The following is a 24,898-nucleotide window of genomic DNA, read 5'->3' on the forward strand; positions in this document are numbered from 1 at the left end:
ACTTTATAATGTGTTAGGAGAAAAACAGAACTTTAGTTTGAATCACAAGGTCACTGTTATGTGAAAAAAATATGTATAATGTGCAATAAATTACATATAATTTTTGGAACATTACACAATGTTTACATTCTGTTACAGTATAATTGTACGAAATCTTCAGTGGTGTGTAAAGCGCAATAAAGTACATATAATTTTTTTCACAATACACATTGTTTACATTCTGTTACAGTAACATCGTACGGAATCTTCTATGGTACAAATGTGTGATGTTCAATAAATGGACATACTTCCATGTAAATTACACATCGTTTACCATCTATTACAAAAAAAACGTACATAATCTTCTCTGGTACAAAATTGTGATGTTCAATAAGTACACATAATTTCGTATAAATTACACATCGTTTACATTCTGTTACAAAAAAACGTACGTAATAAAAAATAGTATCGTTACCGGATCTGATATCAAGAGATGTTCTAAACATCAAGATCTGTAGCCTAAATCTAATGAAAAATAAAACAATACATGGATACAAACATAACACAATCGAAGATAATGAATTGGTAAACAAGGATTTAACATTAACATCATAAACCGGTTATGAAGATCTTAGAGAGAGAAAATCATGAATAATGATGAATATTTGAGAAGATGATACAGAGATGAAATCGATTATAATGAAAATCATAAATATGTTTAAAGATGATGATGAAAAACATTAGAATGAGATATTAAACTTGTTACTTTAACCTCATAAGCAACTGTAGATCTTAACAAAGGTACGAACCTGAATCTTTTTGATTGAAATCGAAATAAACAATGAGTTTTCAGCTGGTTTATTGGATTGGAATGAGATCAGAAGCTTCTTCAAAAATATAATGAATATAGGTTTCGATTTTAGGAAGAGAAAAAATTCTGATTTCCGATTTTGATTAGAAATGAAGATAATGGTTTCGGTTATTAAGATCGTGATTGGAGAGAGAAAGAGGGAGATAAAAATAGAAACCGAATATTGGTGGATTTGATTAAAACGGAAGTGTTTCATTATGTATAAAGTTAAATTAGGTATTATGAAATTATAAGCATCTTAGGAATTTGGGTTTTCTCTCGAGATGAATACAAATGGACTAGATATCTATTTGTTTTAATATTTTGGTTTATAAAACCATTTGAAGTTTAGAGTGGATTAAATGTGTTATTAGGAGTAGATTTTTGGGTCATAAGCCCAAAATCGTTATTGATGCTATTTTTCTTTTTTGAATTTTTTTGCGCCTTTTTCTGACTGTTTTTACCAAATGTTGTTCTTTTATATTTTGGTAGCGTTGTTTTCATTTTCTTGCTTAAGCACGTTCTACTAACATGTCTACTCTAGTCTGTCATGTCTAACCCACTCAGACTCCACAGAGCCACATGCCCACGTGGCTAGATAACTAGAAATTCGGTCCCGTCGCACGTCAGAGTCATGTAAAAGATTGAGTCTCGCCCTATTTTAAGGGTGAGTAGACTTCTTCTACCAGGAACAAACATACTTGGGGGAGCATGCATCAGAAGGCTGGGTGCTTTGACCAAGAGATCAATGGCTACCAGTAAAAGCCAGTAGGATCCTACTGTTTCCTATCTTATAAACCCCACACTACACGGGTGATTACTCTCTTCGTACTTTGTAAATGATTACTCTCTTCGTACTTTGTAAATAGAGAGAGCCTCCTCCATGCAAAGGCTATGAAAGTCTCACTCAAGAATCCTAATCGCCGATCAACATACCAGAAGTCTTGTTCTACCCTCGATCACCTCACAAGTAGCTAGCCATAGAGGAAGGTAACCGCAGGAGTCTTGTACCCCACCTGGTTTGGTCTCACTAGAAGCCCTATGTTCCTTGTACATCTTGCTAGTCTACTCTTCGCGTGTCCTTCCACCTCGACGATGTACCTCGTCAACTCAGTAGATTGCGAATCTACTCGGCTATTTCGTAGAACCTAGTTCCGACCATTCTACGAGTTGAGCCACACTATGAATCACTACCACAGTGATATCACGAATAATTTTACCCTTACGCTCACTTTCTTTTTGTGTTATACTTGATCGTCAGAGTATCCTTCGCCGACATCACCACGGTGTCTTTGCTTCATGGTTATGTTTGTCTTCTGCAGGTCTACTAGTATCCACCTTCTACTGGATACTCGCTTACCGGCATATTTAGATATGCAAATTGCAAAGAATTCACTAGCTATGGCATATTTAGAATGTAGCAAAAAAGATATGTAACAGAAGGCAAAAGATATGTAAAGGCTGCGCAGATCTTTTTTTGATGAATTATACTGCTCATTGAGAAATCTGTCTTAACATAGTCACAAAAAAAACAAATGAACGGGTTACTTGGTGCATTTTGTTTCCCATGAGTTCCCTTTCTGACCAACACCGTTTTCCATTGGAATCTGTTTTCTCCTACGAAAACTATTTCATGGTGTCTTGTCAATTTGGAAATGTTCTCAACAATTTATGGCAAAAGATGACATGATAGGCGTTTCAAGACATCACTTTAGACATGTCAAACAGGAGCACACTAGGAAAAATCTTGTGATCTGAGTTCCTTACTGATACATAATGCATCTCTTCAACTACATCACTTCAAGTAGGATATTTCTTTCCAAGATAGTACAAATGCAAACTACTCAAACAGCAGCTTTTAGTTGCATGGATACTGCAAGAAAACTTTTACTTGGGTCACAGACAAGAAGCTTTAGCGAAACTCGAAAACATTGAGGATTCATCTTCTAAGAGATTCTGTGGATTCCCTTCTTCAACCTGGACAGAGATCAATTCAAAACAAAGGAAACTTGGTCATTTTCGGCAATTTTATGACAGCTAAATTGCAAAGAGTTCTATTGTACATTATATTACTAAGATTTAGAGCGTCTGGATTTCATTTTGCATGGAAGTCATTTTTAAGGACATTTTGGGGATATAATAAGCAATTCAAACCGAGACTCTTTCATGGCATCCTTGAAAACTAAGTGAAACACTTGGTATGTTCAAAGTTATTGTGAACTTCGGGTTTGTGTCTGCACAATCTTCCAGGGTATTTCACAACCAATGGTTCAATACCCAGAACATTTATTTCAGTTTCATTTTACAGGAAGGACAAGAAAGACTAGATTTCAGAATCTTTCCAGTTTTGATTGAGATAGTTTATAACAGAGATGAACATATTCTGAAATGGAAAAAGACTTTGAGCTGGATCTTGAACATACCAGATTCCCCTGGTCAAGAATTAGAATATTGTCCATGTTCAGTACAGTGGAAATGCGGTGAGCAATTGTGATCACGGTCCTGCCTTTGCATTCACCCGAAATGGCGTTCTGTAGAAACTCTGCGGTTTGAGTGTCAACATTGGCAGTGCATTCGTCCAAACAAAGTATCTGCAAATTATCATTTGATTCATTGCAAGTAGCGTTAATTAGATTCCATCTTGCAAATTGTTCCCTAAATATGCTTCGAGAAGCAGTTGCTTATGGAAAGCTAAGAAACTCATCCCTTATGTCTTGAGTTTAGGTACCTTAGAAGATTTCAGAAGAGCACGTGCAAGGCACAAAAGCTGTCGTTGTCCAACAGAAAAAGAGCTTCCAGCTTCTTTTACTTGAATATCCAGACCTCCTGCTGCTTGGACTTCGTCTTTAACATGACATTTCTCAAGAGCCTCCCAAATCTTTGAGTCACTTGTCAGCCCATATGGATCAATATTGTCCCTGCAATTGACGTATAAGAACATGGACTAGTTTGCAGAAAGACGTCTAACTATAAGCTGTGCAAGAATTTTATCATCCCCATTTATGCCTTTGGGGTCGTCTGGAGTTACCATATGAGTCAATTCATTGTTAACCTACATGTTTGACTATTTATAGTTTTATGAATGGCAATGAATGAAACTATTTTTGTCAAACTAACGTGGACTGAGTTTTCGCAAATATTAACGGAATACCAAATAGAGCTAGTGGTATGTGGTTCAGAATCTTCAGATATAGATTTCACAAACATAAATATGAGAAAACATTGTTAGGATACCTTAGTAGCCCTTCAAACAAAAAAGGACTTTGTGGAACAACTGCAAAATGCGAACGAAGATCCCTAACCGAAACATCAACTATATTTATGCCATCAACAATAATACGACCCCCAGATACTGGATTTAGACGAAAAAGGGCATTCAAGACACTTGATTTTCCAGCACCTGTTCTCCCAATAACTCCAACCTGTGCATATACCAATATAAAATTTGCCACTCGGGAACCTGTTGAGAAACATAATTATATGTATAAATTATGAAGAAAAATATATAACATTTTTTTACATCAACTGACCTGTGTTCCTCCTGAGATAGTAAAAGTAACATCACGAAGAGCTGGTGGTAAAGACGGCATATATCGTAAGGTAACATTCTGAAATTCAACTTTCCCTTGAAAGGGCCAGTCTGGATGCAAGGGATGAGATCCCTCAAGTTCTTCTTTAGGAACATCCTTATACTAGAAGTAGAAACATAACAAAACACAGTTACTGTAAATGAAAACAATTAGGGCATTTTCATACCCGAAGTACTCACTCGAGTGACAAAATAGATTTACGTACCTCAAGTACTCGTTCAACAGATACCATTTCTTTTTCTGTTTCTGTGAAACTTGACAAGAAACTGCTCAATAAAGATACAATTGGTGCTGTATACGACAGAGCCAAGCCAACCTGGACAGATTTGCAAGACAGTTGGTATTTGTAGCAAAATCACTAAACCAGTTACAACGTGACACGAATTTAATGTAAAACATCCTCATCTTATGAAGCATCAGAATCTTACTAGTCCAGCTGTCCCAAAACTGATCGGAAAATCATCACGGCTTCCTAGAACAGCCATAATGGCGACAAAAGAGATAATAAATGCTGCTAACAACTACAAAAATTTAACCGTCAGTGAAGTAAACACAGCAAAGTTGTTCCGAAACTTCATAGACTGTATTTCAAAAACAAATATGACCAAGATGGCATAATCATGAAATAACAAGAGGGCACAAATAACGTAAGTAAGCATACTTGGAGGCGCAGAGAAAGCCACAAACTCGCTATTAACTCTGAGTATGAGGTTTTCTGATATAGTGCAACATGCTCACCGAATCTAGCCAAGAAATGCTCCTGTCCATGTATCATAAAAAACTAAACGTTATGTTTTCTCTTTTCAACTGGTAACTGAAATGACCACCATAAAAGAAGACTAGGCGTAGGCTTTGTTATGTCAATCTAACAAAAGAGATATGTTAGATAGTTCAACCATTTCTCATAAATATGTAATATAACCAGTTGGGGTTAAAGCTCGGTTTTCCTATGTTTTAGCAAGCCTGATCTGCTGGATTCCTTAGACTATACTCTAAGTTTTGCACCTAATATAACCATGACTACAAACCGATATACCATATGCTATTGACTTTCTGACAACCATTCTTCTGGTGTCAAGAATTAGGCACTAGAACATACATTTAGTTTTTTTCATAATTTAATCCCGAATCAGTAATGATTTATGGAGCAATCATGATAGAGCGACTGAAATCCAGGCCGATTTGGGAGGGAATCCCGCATTAACAACCGGGATTTTCTCACGATGTGGGAGAGAAATCCAGAGAAATTCAACCTATCGATTTGGGTCTCTCTCCCAAATCGACTTTAACTTTTCGGTTGCTAGAGCATTTTCCTTTATGAAGTTTCAAACTGAAAGACTATAACGAAGTTCCATGCCAAGAATGGAACACTTAAATACCTACCTCAGCATTGAAAGCTCTAATCGTAGATGATCCATCCAATGTCTCTGTAAAAGATGCATATATAGGAGAACGAGAAACACTATCTAATCTTCGCAGCTCACGCGACGTTGACCTATAGAAAAACTGAAAGAAATGATAATTAAAGTTACATACTTAAGTCGGTCATGAATATGGTGACCTTATTATCAACATCGGCTAGTTTAACTCAACTTGGGAAGGGAACAAAATATTATCTAATGAAAAAATAGAACAAACAAAAGGCTCAAATGAGCAATTACAACAAATTACATTCACCAATTTCCTACTTGTAAGAAAACCGAGAAATAAATATGCCTTCGACGCAAGAAGCAATGCAGAATCAAAATAAAAAATATAATCCCGGGTTCTCAGATTTAAAGAACTAGCAGGTTATAATCTCCACGCTTTCAGATGACATACCGTTTGTACGCAGCAGGATGTTTTAGTCACTTTTTTAACTTATTTTCTTAAAGGAACATCTACAACTAATTTGCATTCTCTGGCGAAACAAAATCAGGTAAATCTGCCAGTTAAAGAAAGTGGTATAAATATGCCGCAGCAGAAGAGTACCTGTAACTTGCTATAAATATACCCAAGGGGCAGTAGCAGAAGCAAAAAAATGACCTGCATAAACCCATATATTGGCGAAAACATATATTTTAGAGATCTGTACAAGCTTAATAAAGAGAACAGGGAGCGATGGAAAAATTCGAAGTTCCCACTGACTCCGGATTACCTGTACATATGATAATATTAGTGCAATCCCGACAAGACCAACTAAATTAGCCAAGAGAATGTTAAGAATGAAGGGAAGTGAATCATCAATGTTGTATAGATCTGAAGAGAATCTGCATGACAAAATCAATACAGGAAATGGAAATAATATGGTGGCAAAGATTTCTGAAATTTATATCGTACAAACCTGTTTAGTATTCTTCCTGTTGGTGTCTGATCAAAGAAATGTACTGGTGCATTTATTAATTTATTAAGAAGCTCGTTGTGCACCTGAACCGCAGCACGTAAACCGCCAAATGCGAATGAGAACGCCCTTACCAAGGTTAAGATAGAATTTAAGAAACAGAAAACGCATAGGATAACCTGCAATATATAATCATATCAAATCTGATTATCTGAAGGAAGAATATTTCTAATAATTGAACTTGTAAATTTGTTACTAAAAGAAATCAGTTTCATTAGAGCCTATTTGAATGAAAAACTTGATTACCAGATAGAAGGATGTAGAATAATTTGTTCTCTCAGTCCCCGCAGTGGCATCTACCCAGTGAGAGAGCCATAAGTCATTTCCATTACGCGACGCTTGCATTAAGATAGCTGAAAGACATATTATAATAGTAATCGGCCAGCTAGAAAATTCTGCATATGCCCTGCGGGACAGAATAATAAGGGAAAAAAATCAAAATGTAGCAAGCATACAGGAGTGAAACGAACTAGAAAAGTTAAGTGAACAACCAAAAAATTATAAGTTACTATCCGAACTTATTTTAGCAACTTCCAGATAAACATGCGTATACATGAAATGTATTTCTTGAGTTAGTCAGATTTCTGAATACTCTGTTTCCCTTGTATCAATAAAGATGAATATCTTCTAGATCTTCAGTGAAATAGAAAACGCAAAAATCGCCGAGTAAACCAACTATTTCTAAGGTTAGTCGTGTGATGTAGCAAACGGATACTGAAGCCTGGGCTCCTCATGAGTTGCCTAAGAATTAAGAATATCTAGTTTCCGTTTTAGTAGAACAAGAAAATTGTACTTTTGTTTTAAAGTAGTAAATAGTTTAACTTCTTAGAATGATTAGGAAATAGATTTGACAAACTAAAATTTCTCAACCCCGTGGTGGTGACTGCTATAAAAAAGGCTGTTATGTTCTTTACCCCACCATCTAATATATCACACTTCTCTCACTTGCGTTTACCTATATGCTTCCAAACATATTTTGGCGGAGCCTCGGGTACATCTCCAAGACAAGAAGATACCATTCTCAAAATTCTACATTTCAGTGTGGGCCTACGGATACAAATATTATAAAATCTTCAACTTCGCTAATTGGGATACATCCCTCTCGTGAGGAGTTAATCTTCTGGTATGTAGGGGGGATGGGGTAAAAGGTTTTTCTTTTCCTAGTCTTTTATTTCAGTATTCTCTTATTTTCATTATTTGCCCTAAGGTTGTCCCTAGCAATAGTTACCTTATTAAAAAATTATCTACATGTATCTTACTTCTTAGGATAGTTACTAATCTTAAAGCTTCTGTCGCGACTTCATCAACATATCTCAATTTTATATATTTGTCACTATATTTATACATTTAGGAACTTACAGGAGGATTTAATCTACAAAAGCCTTTTCCTTACTTTCGAAGTTATAATGTGGTACATAACCATGGGAGTTGGTGTCATATGGTGGGGTCAAATGATTAAAGGATGTGGCCTAAAGTTCAACAATTCAAACTCATCGTCCATTGTTAGAATACGCTAGCTCCTGCCTTCCTTGTTTCATGGAAGAAAAATGCTACAATGCATTAATGGAGATGGAGAAAAATTTTCCAAGCATTTATTGTTTTTTATCCTAGGGGTGGTGAATGAAGGTTATAAATGGCCATGCTCATTCACAATATAAGTCTCATCCCATCCTCCGTTCTCTTCTGTAAGTGAGAGGGTAAGAAAGAGTGTGAGATCAAGAGAGTTCTGTGTGAGGGTGGGAGAGTTGAAGTGATATTTTGTAACCGGGGAGTGCACTAGACTCTGTGCACGGTAACTCGGAAATGTTGTAACTCCAAGTTCATAGTGGATTAACTTGGCGTGGCTCAAAGAGGGCGTAGAACCTATATAAATCTTAGGTGTCATTATTCTTTATTTGCTTCGTGGTTATGTTGTGTTTATCACCAGTCCATCCTAATATCCTGGTATTTCCGCATTAAAGAAAAACCCGAAGTAGACTGATCACCTATTTGGAGTGGCTTATTTTCTCAACAACTGGTATCAGATTTTCCGGGTTATGAGTTACTGAATTTTCTGTTGTCAGTAAACAAAGTTACTATTCACGTGAATAGTTTATCGGTGTTGGAGCTACGGATGATAAATCAAATAACGTTGCAAGGGTTCAACTTTTCAACAGTAAAAGTTTCTTATATTGGAAACCACAGATGGAGGATTATCAATATGAAAGAGATCTTCATGCTCTTTTACATGGAGTAGAAAATAAGGGTAAAGTCGATGATGAAGAATGGGTTATTCTTGACTGCAAGTGTGTGGGCGTAATTTGTAGGTGTCTTGCGGAGGAAGTTTACAACAATGTCGAAGAAATATTTACACCAAAGGACCTAATGGACAATTTGAGAGAATTTATCAGAAGCCGTAAGCCCCAGGTAAGTTTATGTTGTGTGAGTAATTATTCAATTTAAAAGTTAATGAAGGCGATACAGTATCTGCTCGCATTGGAAATTTAAATCAATTATCTCCCAACATTCTAAGGTTGATATTACATTTTCGGACTAAGTTAAGCCATTAAGGTTGTTATCTTCATTACCGTCAAGTTGGGATACAGTTGTGACGTCTATAAGCAACTCGGTGGGTAGTACCGTCAAGTTGGGATACAGCTGTGACGTCTATAAGCAACTCGGTGGGTAGTGAGAAATACATGCTAGAAAATGTAACGGCTATGATACTCGGTGAGGAAGAGATGAGACTAGAACGAGGCTACACCGCTTCTAGGTCTTCTTCAGAATCTGCCTTAAGCATGCAACATGATAGAGGCAGGAACTTTAATAAAAATTCAAAAAAATCTAAATGTAAGGTTAGAGGCAAATCTAGGGAGAGATTGAAATCCAGGCCTAAAGGTGTGTGTTGAACATGCAATAAAGAAGGACACATGAAGAAAGATTGTCCTGAAAGAAAGGGTGATAATAGTACGGAAAACAGGGTGATCAAGAGGTCCATGTAGTTGCAGTGCAGTTGTAGAGGACGAGTCAGTCTTCGTTGTTAGTGACAACAATGTAATTACAGAGAGTTTCGTGTTACTCTCTGAGGACGGTATGAATGAGTCTTGGATAGTAGACTCAGGAGCTTATTTCCATGCTACATGAAATAAGAGGATCATAACCTCTTGCAAGGAAGGGAACTTTGGCCAAATCTTTCTTGGTGATGGTGAAGCATGTGATATCATCGGTGTAGGTGATCTGAACGTGAAAGTCAATGGTTCAACATGGAAGTTGAAGGATGTGAGGCATGTTCTAAATCTGACGAGGTACTTGGTTTTTGTGGGTCACGTTTGTGACGATGACAGTGAGGTTCACTTCACAAAGACAAATTGGAAAGTGATCAAAGGAGATATGGTATTAGCTCGAGGACTTCGAAATGGTACTCCTTGTCGAGCTTCAAAACTACCTACTATAGCAGTGGCTAGTACTGAAGCTATCAGATTATGGCACGGAGGTTAGGGCACATGAGTGAGAAGAACATGAAGATTCTTCATTCGACGGAGGTAAAATCTGTAGAAATAGGCTTTTGTGAAGATTGTGTTATGGGAATGCAAAAGCCGGTGAGTTTCAACAGAGGTGGCAGAAGCTTGAGAAAAGGAAAGTTGGACCTGGTTCATACAGACATATGGGTACCAACTGATGTCTTTTCTCATGATAGCGCTTAGTATTTTGTTACCTTCATCGATGACTACTCGAGAAAGGTATAGATTTATTTTCTGAAACATAAACCTGACATGTTTGATGCATTTCAGAAATGGAAGGCACTGGTTGTGTCAGAAACAGGTCTGAAGCTAAAATGTATAAGGTCAGACAATGGCGGTGAGTATGACAAGAAGGAATTCTTACAATTCTGTGCTACTAATGTGATACGTATGGAGAGGGCGCTCCCAAAGACACCGCAGGAGAAAGGAGTAGTTGAGCGTATGAATTAGACACTAAATGCACGAGCGAGGTGCATGAGACTGCGATTCAAGTTGAAGAAGTGGAATGTTCTACAACTCCTAGGCACGGGTTTATTTGACCCCAAGTGGGAGATTGTCATATGGTGGGGCCAAATGATTAAAGGATGTGGCCTGAAGTCAATAATTCAAACTCACCGTCCATTATTAGAATACCCTAGCTCCTTCTTTCTTTGTTTCATGGAAAAATGCAACAACGCATTAATGAAGATGGAGAAAATTTTGCCAAGCATTTATTGTTTTTTATCTTAAGGGGGTGAATGAAGGCCATAATTAGCCATGCTCATTCACAATATCAGTATCATCCCATCCTAAGTTCTCTTCTGTAAGTGGGAGAATAAGAAGAAGTGTGAGATCAAGAGAGTTTTGTAAGTGTAAGGGTGAGAGAGTTGATATTTTGTAATCGGGGAGTGTACTAGATTTTGTGTACGGTAACTCAGGAATGTTGTCACTTCAAGTTCATAGTGGATTAGCTTGGTGTGACTCAAAGAGGATGTAGAGTTTACTCCGAACCCTTATAAATCTTGCGTGTCATTATTCTTTATTTCTTTCGTGGTTATGTTGTATTTATTCACCATTACATCCTAAGATCCTGGTATTTCCGCATTAGAGAAGTTGGAACACCATCTTGTTTCACCTCCCAAAGTGACCAGCAGGGTTAAAATCAACTAATTTAAAATACCATTATGGAATATTTCAAGAACTTATTTAATTCAACTAATTATCCATCAGAATTCTGTGGTGAGGACTAACGGTATGTTGTTGGTGAGTGGTCATAAACACTCCTTTGAGTGTTACGTGTACAAACGGAAGAGGTGGGAGTAGCTTGATACGCTTCTCATACATGTAACAAATCGTACAATGTAATATATATATATACACATGTGCGTATATGTGTGTTTTACTCACTTGTATACGCTGAGTTCAACTTTGCCATCTTTCCTCAACTCTTTTCCAATGGTTTCCTGTTGTTCATCAGAAATGCTTAAAATGTCTCCTTGTGGCAGGACACCATTTTTGACACTATCCGGAGCGTAGGAGCGGTTGACTTCTCCAAAATTTTCAGCTGGGATTAAAGTTGAGTCTTCCTTCAGTGGCGAGATGATTGAATATCGGGAAACTGAGAATTCAGCTACATTTCCAGCCCACATAACATGTCCTTTGTCCACAATAACAATCATATCAGCAGAGGATATTGCCTGCATGTTTGAATTAAGTATCTCAAAAATTCACTTCTTTCAAGTTCAAAATATTTGGACTACCTTCACCTATCAACGCAAGGTACAGAAAAAAATCTGTCTCCCTTGAATCCATGAAGACTCAAGTATCTAAACCTGATTGTGTGCATGAATTCACTGAATACAAGATAGACACAGCTTAATTTTTTTTTCCTTCTTGTTTCTCCTTTATTCCCGTTTCAATTTTTTCCTTTCAGCGTATTAAAATCATTCTCCTTTCTTTCTCCTTTATTCCCGTTTCACGATAGACTCACTATTTAAGTTTCAACCACTGAATGAGTGCCGAGAGTTACAACTTACAAGGCAATACATAAAAACTTCGGCTTTAGACTCCAGGAATTATGTTCGACAAGATTAGAGCCTCGGCTTAGACATGTAAACAACCTACATATTGGTTGTTCCCGTGTTTGAACTTGTCTTTCTATTTGCAATTGTAATTAGCCTTTGGCCATATAATCTATTAACAAGTGCATTAAGAGATAAATTAGTAGAAGAAGGCACCTGAATATTATGAGTACAGAGAACACGTGTCTGATTATTCATTAGGGGTCCAAGAATGGCTTTATATAAAATCCAGGAAGCTACTTGTGCATCAACTGCACTGAGCACATCATCGAGCATAAATATATCGCCACCGGAGTAAACAGCCCTGAAAACATCTGACTTAGCGATAATGACAGTGTCTTTGAGCTACAATAGTATATTTAGCAACGGAGATGATTTTACCTTGCCAGTGAAAGACGTGCTTTCTGTCCACCTGATAAGTTGATTCCCTTTTCTCCAATATGAGCAAGGTCTCCTCCAACCATTAATGATATATCAACATCAAGTGCACATGCTTGTACTACTTCTGCATATCTGCATAAAAGGAGGATCACCAAAGGTAAGAGACAACCCGATGACTTAAATAGTTTAGGTGCAACGATTGAAGTAAGCATTTTTCCGTTCTCTTAACTATATGATGCCCACCTTTTTGTGTCATACTCCTTTCCGAACAATATATTATCACGTAATGTTCCTGACAGTATCCATGGCACCTAGTGGTATAATTGGCAACAAGCAGCATAAGATTATTAAATCTTTGCAAGAAATCCAAGTATTAGACAGATTTTTGCATGGATAGACCTGTGAAGCATATGCTACTCGGCCAATTGAATGTATTGATCCATGAATAAGCCTCATTTCTCCAAGAATTGCATTCAACAAAGAAGATTTACCAGAACCGACCTGGATATGCATGCCCAATAACCATCACTGGAAGGGATATATAAGATTTAATTTGACTTTTCATATGCATGTGAATACAAATCTAGTCAATGTAAGCAAAAAATCATTCCCTTAAAAGAAACATGGTAAAGAAATAAAAGGATCTCGGCCAAACCATTAGAGCAGTCCTAGCTTTTTGGATGACTAAACATTCCAAAAGGATATATGAATTAGTTATGAATTGCTCTATCTAACATTTAAGGAGTCCTTCAGTAAATCTAGACAATTACATAATGGAAACATAAGGGGGAAAGTTCAGATGTCATAGTAGATTTCTAGCATTTCAGGTAGAGTTATCTAGGTGAACCTAAGGTAGGAGTTATGAAGAGTTTCAGAGAATATGCTATAAAGAACAGACACTTCTCTTTCAGAACTAGTAGATGGAGACACCAACTATAATAAAACATTTCTCGTTCTCTTCGTGTAGATTTTCACGTGTTCCTTCTATAGCAACATCAGTTCAGTTATGAATCTGTAAAATGGAGTTAGTAGTATAATAGAAGAACAGATGTATAATAATAAAAATCGCCTAGAAACCATGACTCATCCACTTTTCTCCAATATAACGCTCCACTATAAGGTTTGACGAATCCTAGAGGAGAGTGTAAGAAAACCTATTGTGCTACTATGCAAGCACAACTAGTAAGATAATAAATATGAAAAATATCACAAGAAACTCATCAGGGACTTGGGAAATTGAAGACCTCTCCAATTATGGCAACAAGGGCACCTTTGGGAAGGTTGAGAGTTATGTTGTTCAGACCCGAGCCCTTGGCCTCCTCATTGCTGTTAGACCAAACACAAGCTGCATCTTGCATGACGACAGCCATGCTATCAGGATTAACATCGTTTAAGGGCTTGCAGAGAGATGCAGATGATGGACCAGATGTTTGTACACGAGGAGAAATATGCTCGGGACAGGATAGTAATTTTCCCAATCTCCTGGTAGATATGATAGCCTGGAGAGCATCAGAATGGTGAAACATCTTAGTCAATAAAATTAAAATTATAATCAACAGACTAACTTTGAGCAATACAAGAAGGAAAACTCACATCAATCAAACCATTAATGACCCATGGAAATGAATTTAACGGAGAGATCAAGGTATTGAAAAGAGAAAGACAAGTGAAAACCTGCATATAACATTTAACAACGTTTTCCTGATTTAGCACAATAGTTTCTGAAAAATAAATTTAAGTATCTTTACGAAATTACCGTTGCAGCATCGAGAGAATGCCCTGTCAATACGAAGAGCCCAAATGTAAATAGAGAAAAGAGTGTTGGTGTGGTTGCCCAAAAGAATACACACCATGCATCCAAATACTTCCGGGTCTGGTAAGAACGGTTATAAATATTAAGAGAAATAGGTTAATAAAGTGGAAACAGCAGTTCATTACAATTCAAAGTAGTTAAAGAAGAAAGTTCCGTACAGATAAGTACTTCACTTCCAAGGATCTTGTTTCCCTCAAACGTGTGGCAAATAAAGGCTCCCACCCATACATCTTCAATGTACGGATATATGTTAACAATTCACCTGCTTTTCTGATTCTGTCCAAAATTTGTAAATCAATTAGAGTTCATCTCGACAGAGAAAACAGAAGAAAAACAGAAGGTGGCCATGTGGCACTAGGTCTCTTTCATTTTATCCGAACTTTAAAAATAAATATGCATTTAGTTCTCAAAGTCGTCCGCTATAGCCCTCAATAATTCTAAGATACAATAAATAAGTAAATCTACCTTTCGTCCTTTTGTTTCATCATTTTCTCAGTTGCATGTGCAATCCAAGTAGAAAGCCATTTATTCACTGCATTTGTATATTGCAACTTTAGAAAAGTAGTTCTATCATGGAATGTCAAAGATCAGAACTTAAATCCCTTTCTGCAACAACAGTGAATGTACTGACCGCAATGTCAAACACGTAAACGTATATCTGATAAGGAAAGTGCAAGATAAAGGGAATCAACTTGCAAGGCTTGCTTGACTATATGTTTAAGCACTAAGCTACGTACCAGGTATTAGCAACACAGTTATCGTGATTCCAGAAACAAAAGCAAATTTGACTTGAGTGTATAAAAGATATAATGCAACTCCAATTTGCAATGGCAGACTGAAATGTGGAAAAGAGTATTAGTATGTTCCGACCAATTAACTGAGAAAGTGTATATAAACATAACAAAGAAGAGGAAAAGATTTCTAAAAAAAAATGTTAAACTACTGATCCGCACTAGTCAAACATTTACTAGTGCCAACCAACTCACCCTTTGGTTATGGAAGGTATTCCTTGCAACCCCATTCGTCATATTCAAATTATTTTTAAAAAAAAATCCTTCATATTTAGTGAACCTAATTTTTCTACTCTAAATTATAACAAAGTAATATTGGCCACTTCACAAGGTAGGGAAGAGGCGTGTTAGGTGACTAGTCCCAACTTTCTTATCATCTTTTAGAACATACCTAAGTGCTCTCAGAACAGTTCGGTAGTTCTCGACTTCTCGTAACATCGGTTTTGACATGAAGTAGAAAAAGAAGTCCTTGGTACAAGTATTGTTGCTTATATGGCCGGTACGGGCTTCAACCAGGCCTACCATGCCTGGGTTGAAATAGTGTCGTGCTGTCAGAACTGCCAAACCCTGGGTCAGGTTGGCCTGCGGGCCAGACCAGTTTGGGCTTGTCCGTCCAGAAAATTCTTTTACAAAAATCAGACACTTCAAATTTCTTCTTTAAAACTTCAAATTTCTTATTTATTATTGTTATAGGAAGAGAAAAAAATTTAGACGTGAATACTTAGAGCAGAGCTTATCGGGTCGGTCTGGGAAAAACAAAGAGACATGAGTACTTATAAGTGCGTAAATCATCAGTGCCCTGAGAAAACAAAGAGAAATGAATACTTATAAGTTATAACTGAATATGATTATACTTGCTATGAATGCTTACAAGTGCCTAGGGAGAAAAAAAATTGATACAGGACGGCCCAGCGGCTATGCTCCAACCCAGACTCATTGTCAGGTCGGGCTAGACTGCCCTTTCGGGCTCAAATCAAGCCCAGCTCAGGACCGGGATATAACCCGGATTGCTTGGCCTGTTTACCGTATGGTCCCAGCCCGGGCAGGTCCGGCCCGATAAGCAACAGTAGGTAGAAGTAATATCTGGACCAAGGAATAAAGTATCGGTAAATTTCGGTCAGTCCCCAAATGGTAACGTTTCGTAGAAATTTTCGGTTAGTGTAGAAATTGTACAAATCCATGGAAATGATATAAATACGATGCAATTGTATATAACAAAACTATTAAACCACAATGAAGCATAAAAATGACGTATATAACGGATTAACATAATCTATTAGTTTGAGGGGTATTAACAATTACCACGTCTGGGAGTAAATTGAATAACTCTTGACAATCACACCCAAAAGATACATTTAACTGATAATAGTTAATAGTTAACAAACTTTGTTAGTTTGAGAAGGTATTGTCGATTACACAATTATATCACGAGTGTTACGAAGATAAAATAAATTTAAGCAGTTAAGTCAAGGTAAATCATCCAAATAGATTTAAAAGACATTAAGAACATACAAAAAAATCAAGAGATATCTATGAGAACTGAAGAAGAAATTGAAGATGCAAAAGATGAAGGAATAGATATGTCTTTAGTTTTAGTTTCTCCGGAATTTTTCCTAGATTTTCATTATGTCGGTGGAAATTTTGAAATTTCCATCATGTCGGTGGAAACTATGTAGGAAATAGTTGTAGTGTAATTTTGTTCACCTAATCTAAATTTAGGAAACTTTTCGCGAAATTTTGGTGAGATTTCGAGAAATTTGATTCCTTGATCTGGACCTTGAAGAGAAAGTCTGATTGGGGTGTGTAATGATAATGTGCAACAGTTAGCACATTGATCGTTACATCGAGGTCGTCCCGGTGGATAGACCCATGTTTATGTTCGGAATTAATATCAAAGGCGCTAAATTACTCTTGAGACACAAAAGGACAAAGAAGTCATTTTATATCTTCATATAATCATTTTCAAAAAATGAATCTTATAAAAAAGTGAGAAACAAAGTGACTCCTCAAAAATGTGGAAAACTATTCTTGTACTTATTGCTAAACTTTTTCAGCAACATAAATCACAACAGGTAAATCCTAGTGATAAAATGTGAGATATAGATTACCACATAAAAGAGAAAAGGCATATCACCTCCACATGTCATGGAAGCTGTTGAACAAGTTAACAGTTCGATCGGCATCTATAGACATGAAAGTTTGAATTTCACCTTCAGAAAATTTTGAACGTTCTGCCAGGCTAATGCATAGGCACTGGAAAGAAAATGACAAGAACTTTTCGGTTAACAAGCTTAGAAATAATTATCTTTTCTAACTCCATACATGATACAACTGAGACAGAGAGGAAGAGCTTCAACCTATAAAGAGACAACGAAAGATAAATCATCTTTTCATTATGAAGGAACAAGATAAGCACTAACATAATACAAACACAAGATATTTACGTGGTTCGTTTGGTGAGACCTACTTCACAGGCGCGATAATTTTCACTATGAACGAAGAACAAAATAACAAATGTTTTATGTTTCTCAAGGGTTTTAGTATTTGTAACTCACGAAGACCCTAGCACTCAACCGCCTCTTGCTCTCTCTCCCCCAAAACCGAAAATAGGATACACTTTACATCGGTAACAACCCCTTATAAGACTAGCGCAAACATAAGTAAACGGGTCGGGCCACGGGTTCCTAAACGGGTTAGACACCAACCCGGGTTGGAGGCACATTCAACAATATTGTTGCCACTTGGCACTTCACAAGATCGGTTTAGACACAAAATGTCAAAACACCATCATGTGCTCACATAGTTTGTGTGTAGAGTAGTTGTGGTTGTCCAAAGTAGTAAACTGTAAATCAAGATGGATTATATTACTCCTATAACTGAGAGTCCAGTTGTGGCCCCATTTAGAATTTTTTCACTCACTGTGTCTGAAACCTCAAATTGTTCTCTATGTTATGTAAAAGCTAATAATCATGAATGATGGTGACGGTTGTGTTTCAACATTCATGCTGGGTAGGCTTGTGCGAAGTTCCAAGTACTAGTTCCGCTCTTGGAGTTTCTAGTAACCAATACATTCAGAGACAAGATTTAAACCTTCAGGGTAACAATCAGGTATGTGTTGTTAAAAGATATTCAAAGGTAGCTGCAATGAATAACTTAACGGGGCATAAATAGTGTCACTGATTGGTTGGTGAAACGCATGTATCAAAGAAAATGGAAGTACAACGTGTACAAGAAGAATTTATGCCTTACAACAAATAGAAAAGGAAAAGATAGGGAGTCATAGGCCACGACTTCCTAAGTATCAAGAAGTATAGTAAAAAAAATGAAAATAAACATAAATGGTCAAAAAAAGTAAGAGCAGTAACTTACCTTTCGATATATAAGTGTCATTATGCTAGAGCGCAGCTTTAGTTTTAGTTTGGAAAGGTGAAGTGTATACTGTGTGTCCAAGAATGACCTGCGGAAATGGCAGAAATCATTCAAAAGGTGACGAACACTTTAGGAAAAAACAGAAGGAAAAATAATGAAGAAGACAGGAAAGCTAACTACATAAGAGCCTCGACGTTAGAACAAGTACTTAAGTATAGATGTCAGCCCCAAAGAAATGGCAAGAATGTACCCATCAAAATGGCCAGAACCTGAATAAAGTAAATGAAAAATAAAGTCACAACTCATATTGCAGCACTACCGGCACACTAGAACTCCAGAATTAATTGCTTAACAAATCATCAAGTTCACAAATGAAAAATATTAGAGGGTATTTGTAGATGAATCAATAACCATGGCATATGAAACTTTATCCATTTTATGGAGAAAATGGAAATGTTTCAAAAAGACTTTAGACTATTGAGATGCAACAAAGGTAAGAAACTAAGAACAATGTGTTAGCATAAAGTACAAACACGTAACCAAGGAATAAAACTTCCCGAAATTTCACCGAAATTTCGCGAAACGTTTCCTAAAATGAGATTAGGTGCACGAAATAACACTTACAACTATTTCCTGCGTAGTTTCCACCGACATGATCGAAATTTCAACCGAAGTTGTTGGAAATATCGAAATTTCCACAGAAATGATGGAAATTTCGACCGACATAATAGAAATCTAGCAAAAAAACCGGAGAGACTAATACTAGAAACGTATCCCTTCCTTCGTCCTTTTTATCTTCATTTCTCTTAGATCTCTCTTGATTTTTATGTTATGTTTTCCATGGTTTTTAAATCTATTTGAATAATTTACACCTTGACTTAACTGCCTAAATTGATTTTATCTTAGTAACACCCTGATATAACTGTGTAATTGACGATACATTCTTAAACTAACATAGTTTGTTAACTATTAACTATTATCAGTAAGAATGTCATTGTTTGGGTGTTATAGCCAAGAAGTTATTCAATTTACTCCCGGAAGTAATTGTGTAACTGTTAATACTCCTTTAAACTAATAGATAATGTTGACATCATTTTTATGCTTCATTACGGTTTAATAATCGTGTTATACATAATTGCATCATATTTCTATCATTTCTGTAGATTTGTAAGATTTCCACACTGACCGAAACATTTCTACGAAACGTTTCCACTTTTGGACCGACCGAAATCTCCACCGAAACCGAAATTTCATTCCTTGCACGTAACATCATAAAGAAATATGAAGAAGGAACCAAAATTAAGCTTTTCACTTAATACAAGGATAGATTACACTGAGTTACTGAAACAACTCTGGTTATATGGACTTCCAGAATGTGACAGCTGCCCTCCAACACACTTTTGTGTTTTAACATCTAATCAGGCGACTCTCTTTTCACTCCTCTACCTCTCAACTCGTAGAAATCCGTAGCTAACCACTCTTCACCCTTTCAATAAAGGTACAGAGCTACTTAGAAGGAACATGGTGAGTATATGCTCTTCTAGAGAGGTTTCTTGCTTCGGGTTCGTTTAGAATGTGATAGCTACCCTCCAACACAATTTTGTGTTTTAATATCTACTCCATTATTTAAAGCAATAACTTGTTTGGATCTAAAGAATATAGCATTAAAACAAGAGCTTCGCAGTGCATCTATTTAATGTATAAAGAGGGCATTACACTAAGTACTAACACATCTTCACTATACCTCGTTGAAGAAACCAGATAAGTCTATTCAAAAGGAGTGGTGCAGCAAATGCCATGCAGTCATTAACTACCTGTAAACAATATAATGAATCAGTAAAATATTTTTACAGAAAAATGCCAAGACGTGTAATTTAAATTTTCGAAGAATACTAAAACATCGTGTGCCAAGAAAAGTTAAATGTAAATAGCGATGCAACTGTGACCAACAAATGTATTGCCAATTAACAGGTTTATATCGTCTTGCACCCAAACAGCTCTTCAGTTATACCACTGTCTTATTCAGAAATAAGATGCCCGATGATGATACTCACAGGAGCTATAACATTCTAAACAAATGTTTAACCAATATCTGATTTGATGGCTGTAAATCATAAATATGTATTTAGCTACAGAGGAATTTCATTGGAGTACCAGTCTGTAGGTATGTTTTCTTATTTTCTTCCAAAATATACTACGTAGTACATACACCGTGACCTTGTTAGTAAGTCCATGACCGACGGATGTGTAAATAGATGTTTTATACTGCTCCTACATTGTCATTGAGCATTAACATAAAAGAAAATGTCTTCTCCTGGATTGGATTACCTTCAATAAACCAAGACGTATATATTGCCATCCGTATGCATAACAAATTGCTCTAAACAATGATGGATTAGAACAAGATTCATTTCCTACAGCTAGCCAACTGCGCCTCAACGTACGGTAACAAGAAGCCTCATTCAGCTCGACTGGTGGTTGAACTAAATCATCAAAGTCAAGCTGCTTCAGTATTCCGGTATCCATCACACTGTTGATAGACTTGAACGTAAGCTGATACCAGACTCTACGAGCAATTCCATTCTGAGACATAAATTATTTATAGAACTCAAAATTTTCAACATTCTAAAAGAAACAAAATGCAATCAAATAAGGAAGGGACTTGGACGAGTTTGAGTAACGACAAATGAGTTTGTTCCTTTAAGACAAAATAAGCAAAATAAACATAGGAAAAAATCACAAAACTTAAGGAAACCTGAAACCATTTGATAAAAGAAATTCGGCGTCCAGTACAAAAGACAAATTATTTGCCCAACTAACATCGAGTGCCTTTCATATTGCTTGGATATGCACATTGTAAAGCTTTTCATGATGATACGCACTTCAATCAAAAGTGATACTGCTTTACTCCATGCTCTGGATAAATCTCTTTGCGCACAACATCTCTTTTTGAAGTATTAACCACAAGAGCTGAACCCTCGTGAAACAGGATTTTACGTTTTAGAAGAGAGACTTACAGGACCTCCAATATTTTGTTCCTCAGAATCTATGTCGAAGGAGAGCAGCGGATCTTCCAACATATCAACTTTCCTAGAAGCAGAATTTCAAGTGAAAACTCAATGTAAATTCCCACAATATAAAGAAGAGAGAGAAGGCAAGTATTACCTGCTTCCGTAAGATGCTCTCGTTATTCTGACAGTATTGACAAAAACAGCAAATATGATAACCACTAATGTAGAAGAACTCTCTTTGAGACATGTCATTACCTATTAAAAAAATATTTGACAAATTATACACTACATACAATATAATTCCACGAATAAACTAAAACTAATGATAGAAAGAAAAAATTAGTATCTTAAAATTTTGTAAAAGTTAACACAGAAGAAAGATAACCGTACTACAAATCAAATTCAGCCTTCGTAACTCAGCAAGAATAATCAAAATTCATAAGTACATGACTCTGAAAGTCGTCGTGTAACTAGTCAAACAGTGGGAAATGACTAGACCAATGTTATAAACTTATACACAAAGATATCTCGCTGCATCATGCATGAACATTATGTTGCAACTTTAGGAAAGTCTATAAATTCAGGAAAGTCGGAGCAGAAAAAAACACAACAAAAATAATACCTCTAGTGAAGAAAAGACAGTTAACAAGTGAGGAATGTCAAACAAAGGCTTTGCAATCCACCAGAAACAGAGGACCTGGTGACCAAATATAGAAAACCAGCAGCGACACCTCCAAAACAGCATAATAACAGCCTAAGGCACATGAACAGAACAAGAGGAAGAAGTGAAGTTTTAGAAATAAAAGGTGGAACTATCTTTGATTTCATGATAGAAAATTTCTAAGTGAACAGAACAAAGGGAAGAAAGGAAGTGTGAGGCAGCTAGAATGGGAGTATCAGTCATCTTGCACAAACTTCTCAATGTACACAACTGAAAGTCTCTTACCCAAGCTGCGAACTGGGAACATCTGAAAAACCATTCGTCAGGCACCGTCATTTGTCTTTGAAAAGCTTTATTCAAAAGCAGAGCAACGTCATATAGAGACAGACAGGCTCCAACAGTAAGTAGAAAACTAAAAAGCAGGACCTCTGAACGGCGCATCTGAGTATTCTGCAGAAAACATAAAGTTACATTTAGCAGTTAGCGTCCGATAAAAATCATGAGAAGAAACCGAGCAAACGGTGTTGTGAAACAACTGAAGAAGTCACGAAATTCAAACTCAACAAAATGTCTGGTTTATGATGTTTCATATTGGAAGTGTCTTGAATATGGGTAGGTGTCTAACCCGATTTGTGACCCAAAAAACCGTTTTTGCCCCAACCCGTTTACTTATGTTTGCCCTAATCTTATAAGGGTTGTTATCAATGTAAAGGGGGTATCCTGTTTTCAGTTTTGAGGAGAGTTAGACGCGGCTGAATGCTAGGGTATCTCTATAATCGCGTTCATTCATTCATAGTAAGAATCATTGCATCATTGTTTGCCATGGAGTACGCACCAACAGAACCGCATAAATCGCTTGTGTTTTTGTGATTGTTTGCTTCTATTACTGTTTTTCTTGGTTTTTCGCTTGTTCCTCATCAATACATTTCATTTGGACTACAGTACTAAAATCAATACAGAAATGGTATTTCTTATATTTAACTGAATACTAGACTATGGAATTTGTATACCCGTCATTATTTCGATTTGTCAGACACTTATTAAAAATGAATGTTATGCGCCCATGATTATGATAGGGCTGCTAAGTGCAATAGACACATTCTTTTCTTGGAAAACTCTCTTTGTAACCACTAATCATCAAATAGATTTTGGGATTAAGTTAATGAGTCTAGGTCTATCATGTAGAATCTAGCAAATCATATGAGTTCTTTATTACGATAGACATCTGAGATACTAGAACTACCTTTACAATAAAAAAAAAAGTCACTATTTTCTACTCTCAATTCAAATCTCTTCTTATATCGACCGACGCAAAAACTAACTGGTGAGCTTGTATGCTGTGAAAATTTGTAAACATAAGCTCAAGAAACAAAGACGAATAGCTTACCCTGCTACTTCTGTTGACATTTCTTCCAGTAAATCCAAGCACAACAATCATAACTACAGTCACCAAATTTGCTCCAAACCCTAATACCGTAAGATTTCTATTAAGGAAATATCTATTTTCATTACTCCGATTTAAAGAAGTAGAAACTGAAAGTATAAGAAATGAAGAAAAAAAAGGATATATATTCTGGAAACACTCTGAATCCAATAAGCTACTACGATCATTATCATCCTGCAACAAAAATTACAGAAAATTTCAAGCAAATTCAAGAAGGAGGAGATAATTTTCGCCTGAAGTATTCACCGAAAATTAGAACAAGAAATTTCGAAGGTAAACAGAAACGCGAAAATATTGGAAGATCAATAAACCCTCAATTAGAATAGAAATGAGAAATTATGGTGACTTTACGTTTGGATTTTTAGGGCAAATGAGATTCATAAACTCCATAGTTTCGATTTTCTAGAGAGAGAGAGATACGGTAGCAGCAGAGCGACGAGGAATGACAAAGGAAGAACGGCGTTCACTATACTACTCGGGTTTCTATCAGAGGATGAATCAGGAGATTCGAATGTTTGTCGTTTCTTCTTTCACACGAGGCCATAAACGAAAGTTATTCGTTTTCACTTTTTAAAGCACTCTTCTCTTACCTACTTTTAACGTGGGTGATATAAAAACCACTTTACCAAAATATTTTGTGGGCTACAAAATGACCAAACTAACACAATCAATAGAGTCCACCTCTTTGGATACCATGATTGATGATCTGAACTTGTAATTCTTTGGTCCGGTTTTGTATTTTCAACAAAAAAAAAAAAAAATAGAGTCCACCTCCTTTTGGCGTAGTGGTTGAACACTCACCCTGCAATATGAAGGTTCCGGGATGTTATAGAAGTAAACATTTAAGATTTAATGAATTTAGATATAAATAAAGTAAATGTAGATAACATGGATTTAGGTAGAGTTTTAAGGGCTCAAGATGTTTTAAATCGAGTTTGTATTCTATGTCAGAAAAAGAATGTCAATAGATTTCTTTCTATATAGACTTCAAGAGTCGCTGCATTCCGTATGATATAGATAAATTATGAATAACTATATCTATTGAATAAGTTAGATAACTACTATCTCT

At 36.4% G+C, this 24,898-nt stretch overlaps 1 protein-coding gene across 7 annotated transcripts; it reads right to left on the bottom strand.

The window, feature by feature from the left end:
• Window positions 1-2,477: 2,477 nt before the first annotated feature.
• On the bottom strand, window positions 2,478-24,373 carry ABCC13 (multidrug resistance-associated protein 11). Of its 7 annotated transcripts, none has more exons than XR_015236746.1 (36): window positions 24,181-24,371; window positions 23,954-24,003; window positions 23,773-23,860; window positions 22,671-22,835; window positions 22,347-22,478; window positions 21,879-21,979; window positions 21,731-21,803; window positions 21,042-21,296; window positions 20,458-20,527; window positions 18,922-18,982; window positions 18,714-18,801; window positions 17,479-17,597; window positions 15,291-15,388; window positions 15,019-15,085; window positions 14,712-14,829; window positions 14,497-14,613; window positions 14,334-14,414; window positions 13,985-14,239; window positions 13,140-13,241; window positions 12,984-13,051; window positions 12,741-12,872; window positions 12,516-12,663; window positions 11,686-11,975; window positions 7,046-7,205; window positions 6,743-6,918; window positions 6,557-6,668; window positions 6,391-6,444; window positions 5,803-5,925; window positions 5,081-5,179; window positions 4,848-4,940; window positions 4,625-4,735; window positions 4,360-4,521; window positions 4,064-4,289; window positions 3,558-3,747; window positions 3,253-3,420; window positions 2,478-2,806 (listed from the first exon to the last, which is right to left on the bottom strand). XR_015236746.1 is itself a non-coding variant. In XM_086665372.1 (36 exons), exons 1-36 carry the CDS (start codon window positions 24,217-24,219, stop codon window positions 2,726-2,728), a joined length of 4,434 nt encoding a protein of 1,477 aa, XP_086521498.1. In that variant the 5' UTR covers window positions 24,220-24,373; the 3' UTR covers window positions 2,478-2,725. The 7 variants fall into 7 exon arrangements, 5 of the variants coding, with proteins under 5 accessions (XP_086521498.1, XP_086521499.1, XP_086521500.1 ...); XR_015236747.1 differs by having other exon boundaries at window positions 24,141-24,306; XM_086665372.1 differs by having other exon boundaries at window positions 4,064-4,251; window positions 24,181-24,373.
• Window positions 24,374-24,898: the final 525 nt, after the last annotated feature.

Source organism: Eschscholzia californica, unplaced genomic scaffold (assembly GCF_041429995.1).
Source record: "Eschscholzia californica isolate CP2 unplaced genomic scaffold, dmEscCali1.0.p SCAF_3, whole genome shotgun sequence".
In the NCBI taxonomy this organism is placed as follows: Eukaryota; Viridiplantae; Streptophyta; class Magnoliopsida; order Ranunculales; family Papaveraceae; genus Eschscholzia; species Eschscholzia californica.